The following is a 12,589-nucleotide window of genomic DNA, read 5'->3' as shown; positions in this document are numbered from 1 at the left end:
TTTCTCTTTACATTTCATATATGTATATATATGTATATGTGTGTATATGTATATATATATATATATATATATATATATATATATATATATATATATATATATATATATATATATATACGTACNATATGTGTATATATATATATATATATATATATATATATATATATATATATATATATATATATATATATATATATATATATACGTACATGTATACGTATACACGCGCGTTTGTCGCAACTATGTGTCGTCTGCGCGCGCGCGTGTGTGTGTTGTGTGTGTGTATCTACGCGTAGAAACGTGTAGAAGATAAGGGCGTGTGGGTGGACAGATGTCGGCGCGCACGCGCGTGTATACGTATATACGTATGACAAGATCGGACAGTCTAGGTGCGCCCTCGACGCGAATGGCGGCAAGTTTCTTGCTTGTCTACCGGGAATCACCGCTCTCGGACGTCTGAGCCACCGTCGCCGGATTGTGGCTCGTCTCGTACTCCATCACCTCCTGATAGATCAGCTCTTTCCACTGGTCCACCGTGTGCTCCCTCTCGTCCACGCTGTGGTCGTACGGGCCCGGTGCAGGCTGCAACAAACGCCCAAAAACTACCTTTCGATCATCGCTTTCCTCTCTCTCTCTCTCTCTCTCTCTCTCTGTCTCTCTCTTTCGCGAATAGAAAAAAGCATCCGCGGCGGCGGACGCCACTCGAATCGGTCGCCGATCGATACTCTCCTTCTCTCTCTCTCTCTCTCTCTCTCCCACCACCACTCGAACTCAACTCACAACCCCCGTCTTACCCTCGTTTCCCCTGTTCCCCTTTTCATTCTCCGCAAGCAAGTGGACGAAAACCATCAAGTACGCGGAGACAAAGTCGCGTAAGAAGCACGCGAGAAAGGAGAAAGGAGAGACGCGGATATACCGGTGCGCGGCGCGATGCGGAGCGCACCGGTTCAAACGAGATTAAAATACGACGGATCGACGACACTTACGGCATTCACTTCGCCCTCGTCGTACCACACGTTTATGTAATTGTGCAGCAGAGCATCGTCGACGGAGATGCGTCGCTCGGGGTCGATCACGAGCATGCGCGACAATAGATCCCTGGCTTGGCTGGCTGAAACACCGAACGAAACGACGGGGGGAAAGAAAGAAATAAAGGAGCGAGAAATGGAGGGAATAATAATAATAATAATAATAATAATATATATATATATATAATGGTCCCCGGACCGGTTCGAGACCGGGAGGGTGAGGCTGCGATCGCACTCACCTTTCAGTCGGTTGTGCTCCGACGAGTCCGACGGGAACAGAACGTCCGGGAATAGCCTGTCGAACGGATATCCCGGGTACCGCGGCCTGTTCTCCACGTAGTTCCTCACCGTCGGCTGCAGCCGCTGCATGAACTCCTGCGCCGGCGTTCCCAGTTGCTCTGCAACAACCGAAACACGCGGCCGCGTGTCAGCATAAGCGCGCGCGTTCACAGCGGCACCGCTGATCGAGAATTTTCTCGTGACATTTTGCGTGAAAAATAAATAAATAAATAAATCGACTTTTTCACTTTGAGAATCATCACTTTCAATTTGCATTGGCTTTCGTTGTAAAATTCAAACACAAATAGCCCTCGACTTTTTTACATTTTTGTATCTTCTACTTTTGTATGTTGACAAATTTTTGAATAATTAATTTTATACCTTAATACCCACTAATGATAATATGATTTATTTCATGTTTATGTAGTGTTGGATCCCTCCCCTTCTTCTTTAAATTTAATTGGAGAAATTATATTTTTTGATGTAAATATTTATGTATAATTTTAATAATTTATTGTCTATTATCTTTTATTTACTCAGCATGTTCAGTCAGATTTATTATACATGGAAAAAATTTTGTAAATTTGAAAATTTATAATTGTAAATTAATAAAATTTAAGATTATCGATTCATTTGATTCCAGCAAATTTATTATTTTTTAATTTAATAATTTATTTAAATAGTTTAACGGTGAAAAATGTAATGACAATGCAGGGTGTATATCTCACGTGTGTTTTGCCAAAATTCTTCATCGAGAAAAGAAAAAGAAGAGTACAATTTAATTATTTCTTAATAAATTTGAAAGAAAACTCGAAAAGGCACCAGATACCATCGATCAATAATACTGATGCAAATGCTCATTAAAAAATGAATATTTTAAAAACACTTTTCGCTTCTTTTTTTTTATAAAGTTGCTCCACTTTTCTACATTTTAACTTTCGTACACATTTCAGGAACCAATTAGGTAAGAAAGTCGATGACCACCTGTATAATAATAATAATTTCAGTTGAAACACACAAAGTTTTGAAAGTTTTACTTTTATTTTTGGTACTTAATTTCCTTACTCCCCGAATTTTTTTCTAAAACTTAAAAATCGAAAACTCCTTCTTGATGAAAAATTATAGTATGCAGTATATTAAACAAAAAAAAAAAAAAAAAAATTCATTGTTCAATTTCATTATCTCGTTTACCTCGGTATTACTTTCCCATTTGTAAATTTAAATTACGCGCGTAATATTGCGTACGTTCAACTTTCTATTCGACTTTGCTTGTAATTTCAGAATTAAAAAAGTTTCGTCGGCCGAATTATATAAAAATGTAGTAAACGAACATTTGTGAAATTAATGAAACATCGATTGAAACAAACATGAAATACATCATCGAATATTGTTGGCAAATGTTTCTGTCGAATATCAATTCACGTCAAAGCTCGTATCATTTACGAGTGAAGGAGTTGTTCTTCAAACGGTCGCGAAAAATTCTCGATCTGGCTGGTGCGACGGCGACCTACCGATTATCTTGTTCCACTGGTCGATGTGATCGGTGCCGGGGAACAGCACGCCACCTCGTATCATCTCGCCCATTATGCACCCGACCGACCAAATGTCCACGTTCTCCTTGTATCCCATCCCGAGGATCACCTGCGGGACCACACACACAAACCGTCCGGGATCACCACGTACAAATGCACGTCACCCGTTACGAAATGCACCGAGAGGGAGAAGTATCGCCACTTTTCTCCAAGTTTACGTCTGTATCTAAAAGAGAGCCTGCAACGAGCTATCCGCGGTGCCTCCCTCGGTCTTTTACGTAACGTCGTCGGGCTCAAGGTTCAGTTTTCGCCGGGATGAACGTCAGGGATTGGAAGGGGAGAGAGAGAGAGAGAGAGAGAGAGAGAGAGAGAGAAAGAGAGAGAGAGAAAGGTCGGCAAAACGGGTCGATCGAGGGATTTAGGATGGAGAAACGCAAGATTCCTCCCTGCGCGGCGAACAAATCGATCTGGCATCTGACAGACTTTCTCTTACCTCCGGCGCCCTGTAGTACCGCGTCACCACGTACGGCGTCATCATGAAGGTTGTCCCGGCGGTCCTAGCCAGGCCAAAGTCGAGAATTTTCAGCGTACAGTCGGCCTTCACCACGATGTTGCTCGGCTTCAAGTCCTACCAAGCCAAGAGGCAACAACAACAACAACAAGAAAAATCGGGTAAAATCTGATGGCCACGCAATATACATACGGTGACCAGACGTCCTTCGATTCGCGACTCACCCTGTGAATGATACCGGCCGAGTGTAAGTGCTTGATGCCGCAGAGCATCTGATAGAGCAGGTAGGACATGCGCTCGTGATCCAGATCCATCTGTATCACCTGGCACAGGTTCGCGTCCATCAGCTCCATCACCAAGTACACGTCTTGAAACTCGTCCAGCGACCGTTGCGGCGTGAACGCGTTCAGCAGACCGATTATCTGTCGGTGAAAATAGGGAGGAGTATGATCAAGAGTAGTTGAAACGGGCCAAGATTTAAACTATAGGACCTATGGTATGTATCATATTGGATCTATATGCAGCAGGATGTATAGATCTTAACCTTTTGCGTGGGGATGCACGTGAAGTCGAGAATTTTTTGCCCCAAAATGGCAACATTTCCTCAGTTTTAAGTATTATATTAATATTATGTATTTATAGTATATATTGAGTATTATATATTTATAGTATATATTAAGTATTACATATTTATAGTATATATTAAGTATTACATATTTATATAGTATCTAGTGAGTATTATGTGTTTATAGTATATATTAAGTATTATATGTTTATAGTATAACATATAATACTTAATATAGTATTATAGTATATATACTATAGTATATTACTTAATATAGTATTATAGTATTTATACTTATAGTATTATATATTTATATTTACTTTAAATATTATATATTTATAGTATATTAAGTATTATATGTTTATAGTATATAAATATGTAATACTTATATGCTATTATTATACTAATATTAAGTATTGTATATTTATAGTATTAAATATTATATATTTATAGTATATATTAAGTATTAAATATTATAGTGTGTATTAGGTATTGTATATTTATAGTATTAAATATTATATATTTATAATATATATAAGTATTAAATATTTATAGTGTGTATTAGGTATTATATGTTTATAGTATATATTAAGTATTACATATTTATAGTATATTAAGTATTATATATTTACAGTATATATTAAGTATTACATATTTATAGTATATATTAAGTATTACATATTTATAGTATATATTAAGTATTATATGTTCATAGTATATATCAAGTATTACATATTTATAGTATATACTAAGTATTGTATATTTAGGCAAAACAAGTGACAAGTTTATTACATCTTAATCATTTCTATCAAAAGAAAAGGAAAGCATCGAATTATTGTATTCGGTCGCTCGTTATGGTCCGCGCAAGGGGTTAAGCGTCAACTGTTATACGGATACCAGGCACGTACGGCGAATTCCAGTATTGTTCACTTACATTATTCGATTGCAAAGGAAATCTAACATTTTTTAACATTCTATTTAAACTATTTTAAATTTAATACGCACGTACTTTTCAACTAACTAAAGCAATTACAACAGAGCAATGATTATCAAGTGATTGTAATTCATCTGAATTTCTCGAAAATTTATTGAAATTCCAGTAAAAGTGGTTGTTGATCGAATAATTGAGTGGAAACCTCGAATAAAGATCTTGTTACATTTTCATCGTTATTAAATTAACAATTTGTAATGTAAAATTTATCTTACTTTGATCGATATGTGTCGAAATATCGGTGTCATATGTTGTCTCTTTTGTTTCATGTTCCACGATAAGCTAACGTAGAGTGGGCGATAGTACCAATTTTAAAAGTTGGTGGGGATAGAGGAGCGGACGCTTAAGTGGGCACTACTGTGTATATATATCTATTTTATATATATAACGACAATACATTCGTTTCCGCGAAACTTACGTTTTTGTGATTGACCAGCTTCATCAGCTTGAACTCTCTGTAGGCCCTCTTCGCGTGCGTCACGTTCTGAAAGGGTCTGGAGAGCTTCTTGATCGCGACGTTCTGCGCGGTCACCGTGTCGTATGCCGCGCTGCAAAAAAAAAAAAAAAAAAAAGAAAAAATAAAATAAAATTAGCGTGAAATTAGAGATTAGAGATCCGTTGTCGAATCTCTGAACACCTCCAGTCGTGCGCGAGCTCTGATCGCGCTCCAATTACGTAAACGAAACCAACGAAGAACCTCCGTCGTCGTTCTCCTCTCTCCACCTGAACAGCTCGCCTGTCGTCGGTTTCTCTCGACGCGTCAAGACCGTCGAAGAACGTTAGAGGGAATCCTTGCAATTGTTAGACGCAGTAAGACGTGGTATTCCGTCTGGTATTCGACGATTTCAAACAGTGAGTAAAACTAACGACGCGTGAAACATGTAATTTCCATCTAGAGACACTGGAGTATAAAATGGAAAAGCTTTGCAACGCGATAAATTACACATGCGTAATGTTTCCATTTGTACTTATACTTTACGGAGAATAAGTTTCTTGAAAAATATCTTTAAAAAAATCTTCAGAAATAAATTTTTCGTCCATTTAAAATGATGATATTACGGCCACGTTGGCCACTGTGGGTAGTTTCAGCGTAAACTAGAAGCTAGATCAGAGATCGCCGCGATCGACCGGGAAGAATAAACAGGAATGACGATCACTTACCAAACGATCCCCTGTGCCCCGGAACCGATCGGCTTCAGGTTTTGGTACCGCTTGAGGATGGTGAATCTGGTGTCCCCGACTTCGACCGTGTAGAACATGGCGGACAGCCGGGTTGTCATATCAGGCCCCAGGTAAGGCATGCGCCTCGGTGCTCGTCTCTCCTGTTGCACCTGTACCTGCACCTCCCCGGCGCTCGAGCACTCCTGGTGCACCCGGTGAGGGCTTACGCTCTTAGCCACTTTGGATGGGAGTGTGAGCGCAACTGGCCGAAAGGAAACGTAGTCTCTCGTCCCTGTTCGCTCGGTTCGTCGAGAGGCACGAGCACCGGCACCGATACCGGCACCGGCACCGGCACGCTCTCGCCGCTGCTTCTCTGGCCCCCGCTTCCGGACCACGCCGCCGCCGCTCCGCCGCTTTGCTCGCTTCTTATGCGCGCCGGATTCGTCTGCAACGCATCGTCCAGGGAATCACTTCTCCCTCTCTCTCTCTTTCTCTTTCAAATCTCTTGTAATTTGTGTTTTATTCGAACAACTCTCGCGATCAACGATTAATCATTTCGCTACGAGAACAAGCAAGCGTTCAAGGCGAGGCTCTCGAGACTAATATAAAATGCGTTTTATTAGCAACTGTGTGTATCTACATTGTGTCGCTAGAACGCTGCACGCGTCGCGAGAACATCGGTCGCTTCATTTGCTGAATTTAGAATGAATTATCGAGGTGTATTAACGGTCCGTGGAACGAGAGCTCGAGCCTCGCTCGGCTTTTCTCCTAATCTTTTAGCTACGGTGCCGCTCTTCAAAGTGTGCATCCACGTCAGATGTCGGTTAACTGACCGCGGGCCTTTGCCCCTGCTTTCCGAGTTCCGATGCAACGTAACGATACTCGGCCCTTGTAGTTTTTGTGCGATAACAAAAATCCGGAAAAAAAAAACAAAGAGAGTGTAGAGAAGTCGCGTCGAGAGTGTAGACGAAGGGAAAGAATCTGTAGAGCAGACGTGGCTAACTGGCGGCCCTTGCCCCCCACTTCCCTGATCGCTAGCGCTATCCCCTCCACTACGTTTCCTCGCCTCGCGCGAGCCCCACTCTCTCACTCTGTTGATTTCCCTGAGTGAGCAGTGGAGGGGATAGCCAAAGGTTCGCGAGCCGCCAGTTAGCCGACTCTGATCTACATTATGTCGCTAGAACGACGTAAAAACGATTATGCTTGTCAAACACAGAATGTCTGCAGCTAGTGTAAAATTGAATTAAATTGCAGGGAAATAACGCTGGTTTTCTTTTTGAAAAATCAATGACTTTATCGTTTGACTCAATTAATATTATTTACAAAAACGTTCATCACTTTCTTGAGAGAAACTCGTCATTCGTAGCTAGATAATAACACCAGAAAAATATCTAAAAATATCTATATGTGAATGATCGACACAGCAAGAACAAAACAGTACTATGCAAAATAATGGGCGATTCGTCGTAGCGAGAGTGTTTTTTAATTACAATTACCGTTTGTGTTAATCATGTCTCTTACGAGAGAGCAAACCACGTCAAAGCCACGACGTTGAATGACACGGATTGTCGAAGAATTCGGCGACATCTCCGAATTCGAAGAAAGGAACGCCGACAACCACCGCGACAGCGACCGAGAGAGAGCCTCCTCCTCGGGATCGTCCGTATCGTCGGTATCTCTAGCGCGAAAGTTTCAACGTCTCGGGCGAAAATAGAAATTGGAGCAAAGTCGGGCAGACGTTCTCGGCCGCGAAAGAAGAACAAGAAGCAGAAGAAGACGAAGAAGAAGAAGAAGAAGAAGAAGAGGGCTGGTCGAAGAGTTTTCGTCGGCCGGCCAAAATTAGAGGAAGGCGAGGCGAGGGATGGAGAGAGCGAGTCGCGCGAATATTTCGACGACAGCGTGCCGCGTTTACCGCGGAACACCACGATGGCGATTTCTTCTGCCACCGCGCGGGATTCCCCCCGATTATTTATAGAGATTGTCGGCAGACGCAGACACCGACACCGACACCGGTTGCCGGAGAGCCGCGACCCCGCTTCTATCTTTCTTCTCCCTCCCCCTTGCGAATTTCCGCTGTACATTCTCTCTGTCTCTCCCTCTCCTCGTCTCCTAGCGACCGTGTGTTCGTTGCTCCAACTTTTCCCTCGACACCTGCTGCCAATTACGCAATTACGCGGAAGTTGCCGCGCACTTCGTTCGAAACTCGCGCCAAAGTCGTGGCGCGATTCGGCACGCTCGTCTGGACCCCGTATTTAGAGGGGGGAGATGGGATGAAATTTGTCTGGTATTCATTTGCATCCGCAGAAAATGATGTTGGATTCGAGATACAAAATTGTAAGGTTTTTTTTTTTGAGCTGAACTCAGATGAAATACGTCTGATATTTACTAGAAGAAAAAAAAAAGAAAATGATGGATTCGAGATATGAAAAACAGACATTTACACTCTCGACCAGCGAGAGTGAGAAATCCCAAGAGAGACCATCATCAGCTCGACAGAGCGACCAATGTAGTTCGATAGTGCTTCTAATCTAATGATTAATTTGCAAGCTACAGGTCTTCGTTTAATTGAAGAATGGAGAATCATAACTGAAGACACGTGTTTATCAAGATCGCAGATTTCTTTGAAGGTACCCGGTATTCCAAAGCCGAGAATTCGTGTCTGTCTCGGTCACTTTACGTGGCTCTCGAAGACTTGACGCGACAACGTCGACTTTCCGTGGTATCTCGAAGATTGAACGACCACTGCTCTTCTCTTCTTTTCCCTTATTCTTCTTCTTCTTCTTCTTCTTTTTATCGCCTGAAGGCACGGCATTCCTTCAAGCTCGCTACCACCGACGGTTGGATCATCTCCAACGCGTATGCGCACGCGCACGCTCGACCAAATTCGTTAGACCGTTTTAACGCAGGCATAATTCATCGGATAAGAAGGATTTAAGGGAGCCGAGGTACGAACCGAATAGCCATCGTCGAGACCCTGCGTGGATAGATATGATTTAAAGTCCGCGCTTCGTTCGAGAATGTACTCCGAAAGGCAGTACATTCTCCCCCCTCTCCCCATAGATCTCGATTGGAATCGGATAATCGAGGCTCAAGCTAGTCCCGTTGTATTCGTTTTTTTTTTTTTTTTTTTTTTTTTTTTTTTTTTGGCCCTTCAAATGTCGATGCACAAAGCGAAACTCGCGAAATAAACGGAGCGAAACTTCATTTATAAAATATTTGTCAGGAGGTCGCGTAACAAGTTCGTTCGCACCATCGATAACGAAATTAATGTGTATAATTATACGGTTACTCTTTGTAAATGAGTCGAGCAACTTTGAAGGATTCAAACTGCTGTTATCAAACGAGTGCACTTGTATATCCACGTTCTTCAAATTGTAGAATTATTGCCCGTAAAGGACAGTTTTCTCGTACCGAAAACGATTAACATTTCAACGTTGATAGTACGGTATTTAATAAATTTAAATCGTAAGACTAGATGGTATTTTTTTGCAATGGTTCATATTTCAAATATAATAATATCAATATAGTAATACATGATATACACATATTTGATTATTTAATATATAATAATGTATATTATTATATATAATAATATATATAATTCAAATATAATAAGATATTATATACACATATTATATTTGATTATTTAATATATAATAATATATAATATATAATTTATATATAAATATTAAATTTATATAAAAACTTATATATAATATATAATAATTATATATATAATTCAAATATAATAATATGTAATATACACATATTATTATATTTGATTATTTAATATATAATAATATACAAATATAATAATAACATAATATATAAATAAAAAAAATAATTTATAATACAATAATAATAAAATATAAATATAACAACACCAATATAACAAATAATCATATTTTCAATTTGTATTCATATTTACTTGTTTCTTTCTATTTGCAACTGCAAGCAATGTTTATCAATCAATGTTGATGGATCTACAATTCATCTTCAATAATATATAACCTAACACCGAAAGAGGCGAACGAATTTATTACACGAGCCAGCAGTTCGCCTAATCCGAAGTCCACGTGTCAAAAGTTCGATCGACTCCTGCCACTGTGTTTCGTTTCGCTCCGAAACAGTTCGCGATTTCTTCGTTTCAATCGCTTCGAGATCCCAAACACTTACCATAAACGAGCGGCCATTGTGAACGGTGGACGACGAACGACTGAATCCGAAGCGAGCGAGACCTGCAACGAAAAAACGTAAAAGACATGTAAATGTTTGGCTAAAGATGTGCGGGCTGCAACAACGAGGAATTTCCCCGGGGCAAAGTTCAAGAGGCTCTGTCTCGGAAAGGTTAATTCGAGCGGGACCGTTTCAATTCGTTTAACGCGATTTCACGGGGCCTTGTGCCTCCTCTATTCAGCTTCAGTTCGTCCCGATTATCTTCCGAGGAATGCCGGGTATTTTCGTTGAAAAACACGCGAGACGCAGCCTCTCGAGACCTTGGAAATATTTCGAGTAAATTCTTTGTACGAGAAACTTGGTTCGACTCATCCTCTCTGTAATCGAATCTTTTTGAAAAATTTATCTCTTCGCGTGGAACTGGAGGAGTTGGTCTACATGAAGTATTAGATAACAAGGGCACTGCCATCTATCGGAATAAACTTGAAAAATAAAAAGTAAAAGAGATGCTGTACAATCGCACGTGTCATATGCCATGTTTCTTTTTTTTTTTTTTTTTTATAAACTTGAGAACTTCATTCGAGCTATATCTATAGAACCAATTACGTATAAATAAATAACAGAGGGAATGAGAAATATAAATTATACATTAAGGTTACAGTTTTTAAGGAAAGTGTAGGATATCTGGTTTAGCAATTATCATGTCGACTTTTAGGGGCAAGAATGATTTATATTTGTTGATGTTCCTGATAAGTTTAATCCCGCGGCAGTCGCAAAAGTTGCACTTTGTCACAATATATGATCAAAGTCTTCGAGTTTTATGGCCACATCTGCATCCAGGGTCGCAAACAATACAAAACAAGGAAGCTGCCAGATTATAACGATTGGCTTTGATATTTTGACTTAATCGTGACTATTGTAAATAAGTTATTTATCTCAAGTTTACGTTTAAAAATAATTTCTGGAGACACGCTATTTTTTATTTTTTTATTTTTTTTCTTTAACTTATTCTAAACTGGTCAAATTTTCAAAGGTGAATCTTTCCTTTAGGTGTCTTAAAATTCACAACGAAGGTCATTTCGTTTAGCTTAATTCCACAGTATAAAATAAACATATTACAGATGTATAAATAAAATGGAGATGTAACATATTAGAGATATATAATATTAAACATATTCAACATATAGATTATTATGTAATATTATACAATATTAAACATAATAATATATAACGTCATACAATATACAATACTAAACACAATATTATACGATATTAAACATATATAATATATAATATATAGATACAAAATATTCAACATTAAAGATACATCCACGTGTTACTTTTTCAAAATAAAATGAAGATGTAACATATATAATATTAAACATATTCAACATATAGATTATTATGTAATATTACACAATATTGAACATAATATTATACAACATTATACAATATTAAACATAATAATATATAACGTCATACAATACACAATATTGAGCACAATATTATACGATATTGAACATATATAACATATAATATATAGATACAAAATATTCAACATTAAAGATACATCCATGTGTTACTTTTTCAAAATAAAATGAAGATGTAACATATTAGAGACATATAATATTAAATATATTCAACACATAGATTATTATGTAATATTACACAATATTGAACATAATATTATACAACATTATACAATATTAAACATAATAATATATAACGTCATACAATACACAATATTAAGCACAATATTATACGATATTAAACATATATAACATACAATATATAGATACAAAATATTCAACATTAGAGATAACATCCACGTGTTACTCTTTCAAAATCGCCAATAGTTTCAAAATCAGAAGTCGGATTACCCGCATTTGGACCTGTCTACTCCGTCAGTATCCGACTGCACTACGCTACGATAAATCCCGTGCAAACGATTGGCAATTAATAAATTAACGGGGCAGACGTGGAACAAAGCTTTCGAGCTTTCCAGAGAAGTCTAGATAAATTGGCCACCAGATCCCAACGGGTGGCTCGAGAAACGGTCAAATAACGGAAACCAATAACTCCCTCGTTGATCGACGTCCAACGACGATTTCGAGGGGGGGCAGCGGATTGTGCACGAATGTGAGCGAATGCGTGGATGTCGCAATTGCAACGAAATATTCCTGCGGTTGCCGATACGTACGAGGATGTGTAAGCGTATGCAAGATCGATAGCGTGAAATACGATCGCGAGGAATGGCCACGATTTGCGAACAGAAGGAGGACATCCTATTTGAAACATCAGAATCGGAGCAAATTGTTTTCTTTTCCTTTTTTTTTTTTTTTTTTT

At 38.8% G+C, this 12,589-nt stretch overlaps 1 protein-coding gene across 1 annotated transcript; it reads right to left on the bottom strand.

The window, feature by feature from the left end:
• Positions 1–196: 196 nt before the first annotated feature.
• LOC122536808 (stress-activated protein kinase JNK) lies at positions 197–10,368 on the bottom strand. The gene is made up of 9 exons (XM_043669498.1): positions 10,244–10,368; positions 6,068–6,512; positions 5,325–5,454; positions 3,575–3,772; positions 3,333–3,467; positions 2,819–2,948; positions 1,268–1,426; positions 987–1,111; positions 197–582 (listed from the first exon to the last, which is right to left on the bottom strand). Exons 1-9 carry the CDS (start codon positions 10,329–10,331, stop codon positions 430–432), a joined length of 1,563 nt encoding a protein of 520 aa, XP_043525433.1. The 5' UTR covers positions 10,332–10,368; the 3' UTR covers positions 197–429.
• Between the last annotated feature and the right edge of the window lie 2,221 nt (positions 10,369–12,589).

This window comes from Frieseomelitta varia, unplaced genomic scaffold (genome assembly GCF_011392965.1).
Source record: "Frieseomelitta varia isolate USP_RPSP 00005682 unplaced genomic scaffold, Fvar_1.2 scaffold_159, whole genome shotgun sequence".
In the NCBI taxonomy this organism is placed as follows: domain Eukaryota; kingdom Metazoa; phylum Arthropoda; class Insecta; order Hymenoptera; family Apidae; genus Frieseomelitta; species Frieseomelitta varia.
This window is presented reverse-complemented; position numbering and strand designations above follow the sequence as displayed.

Coding starts and splice junctions, on each gene's coding strand:
- LOC122536808 (XM_043669498.1), bottom strand. CDS start 10,331: ATGTCTTTTACGTTTTTTCGTTGCAGGTCTCGCTCGCTTCGGATTCAG. Junction 6,513..10,243: donor ACAATGGCCGCTCGTTTATG/GTAAGTGTTTGG, acceptor GATGCGTTGCAG/ACGAATCCGGCGCGCATAAG. Junction 1,112..1,267: donor GGAGCACAACCGACTGAAAG/GTGAGTGCGATC, acceptor TCGGTGTTTCAG/CCAGCCAAGCCAGGGATCTA.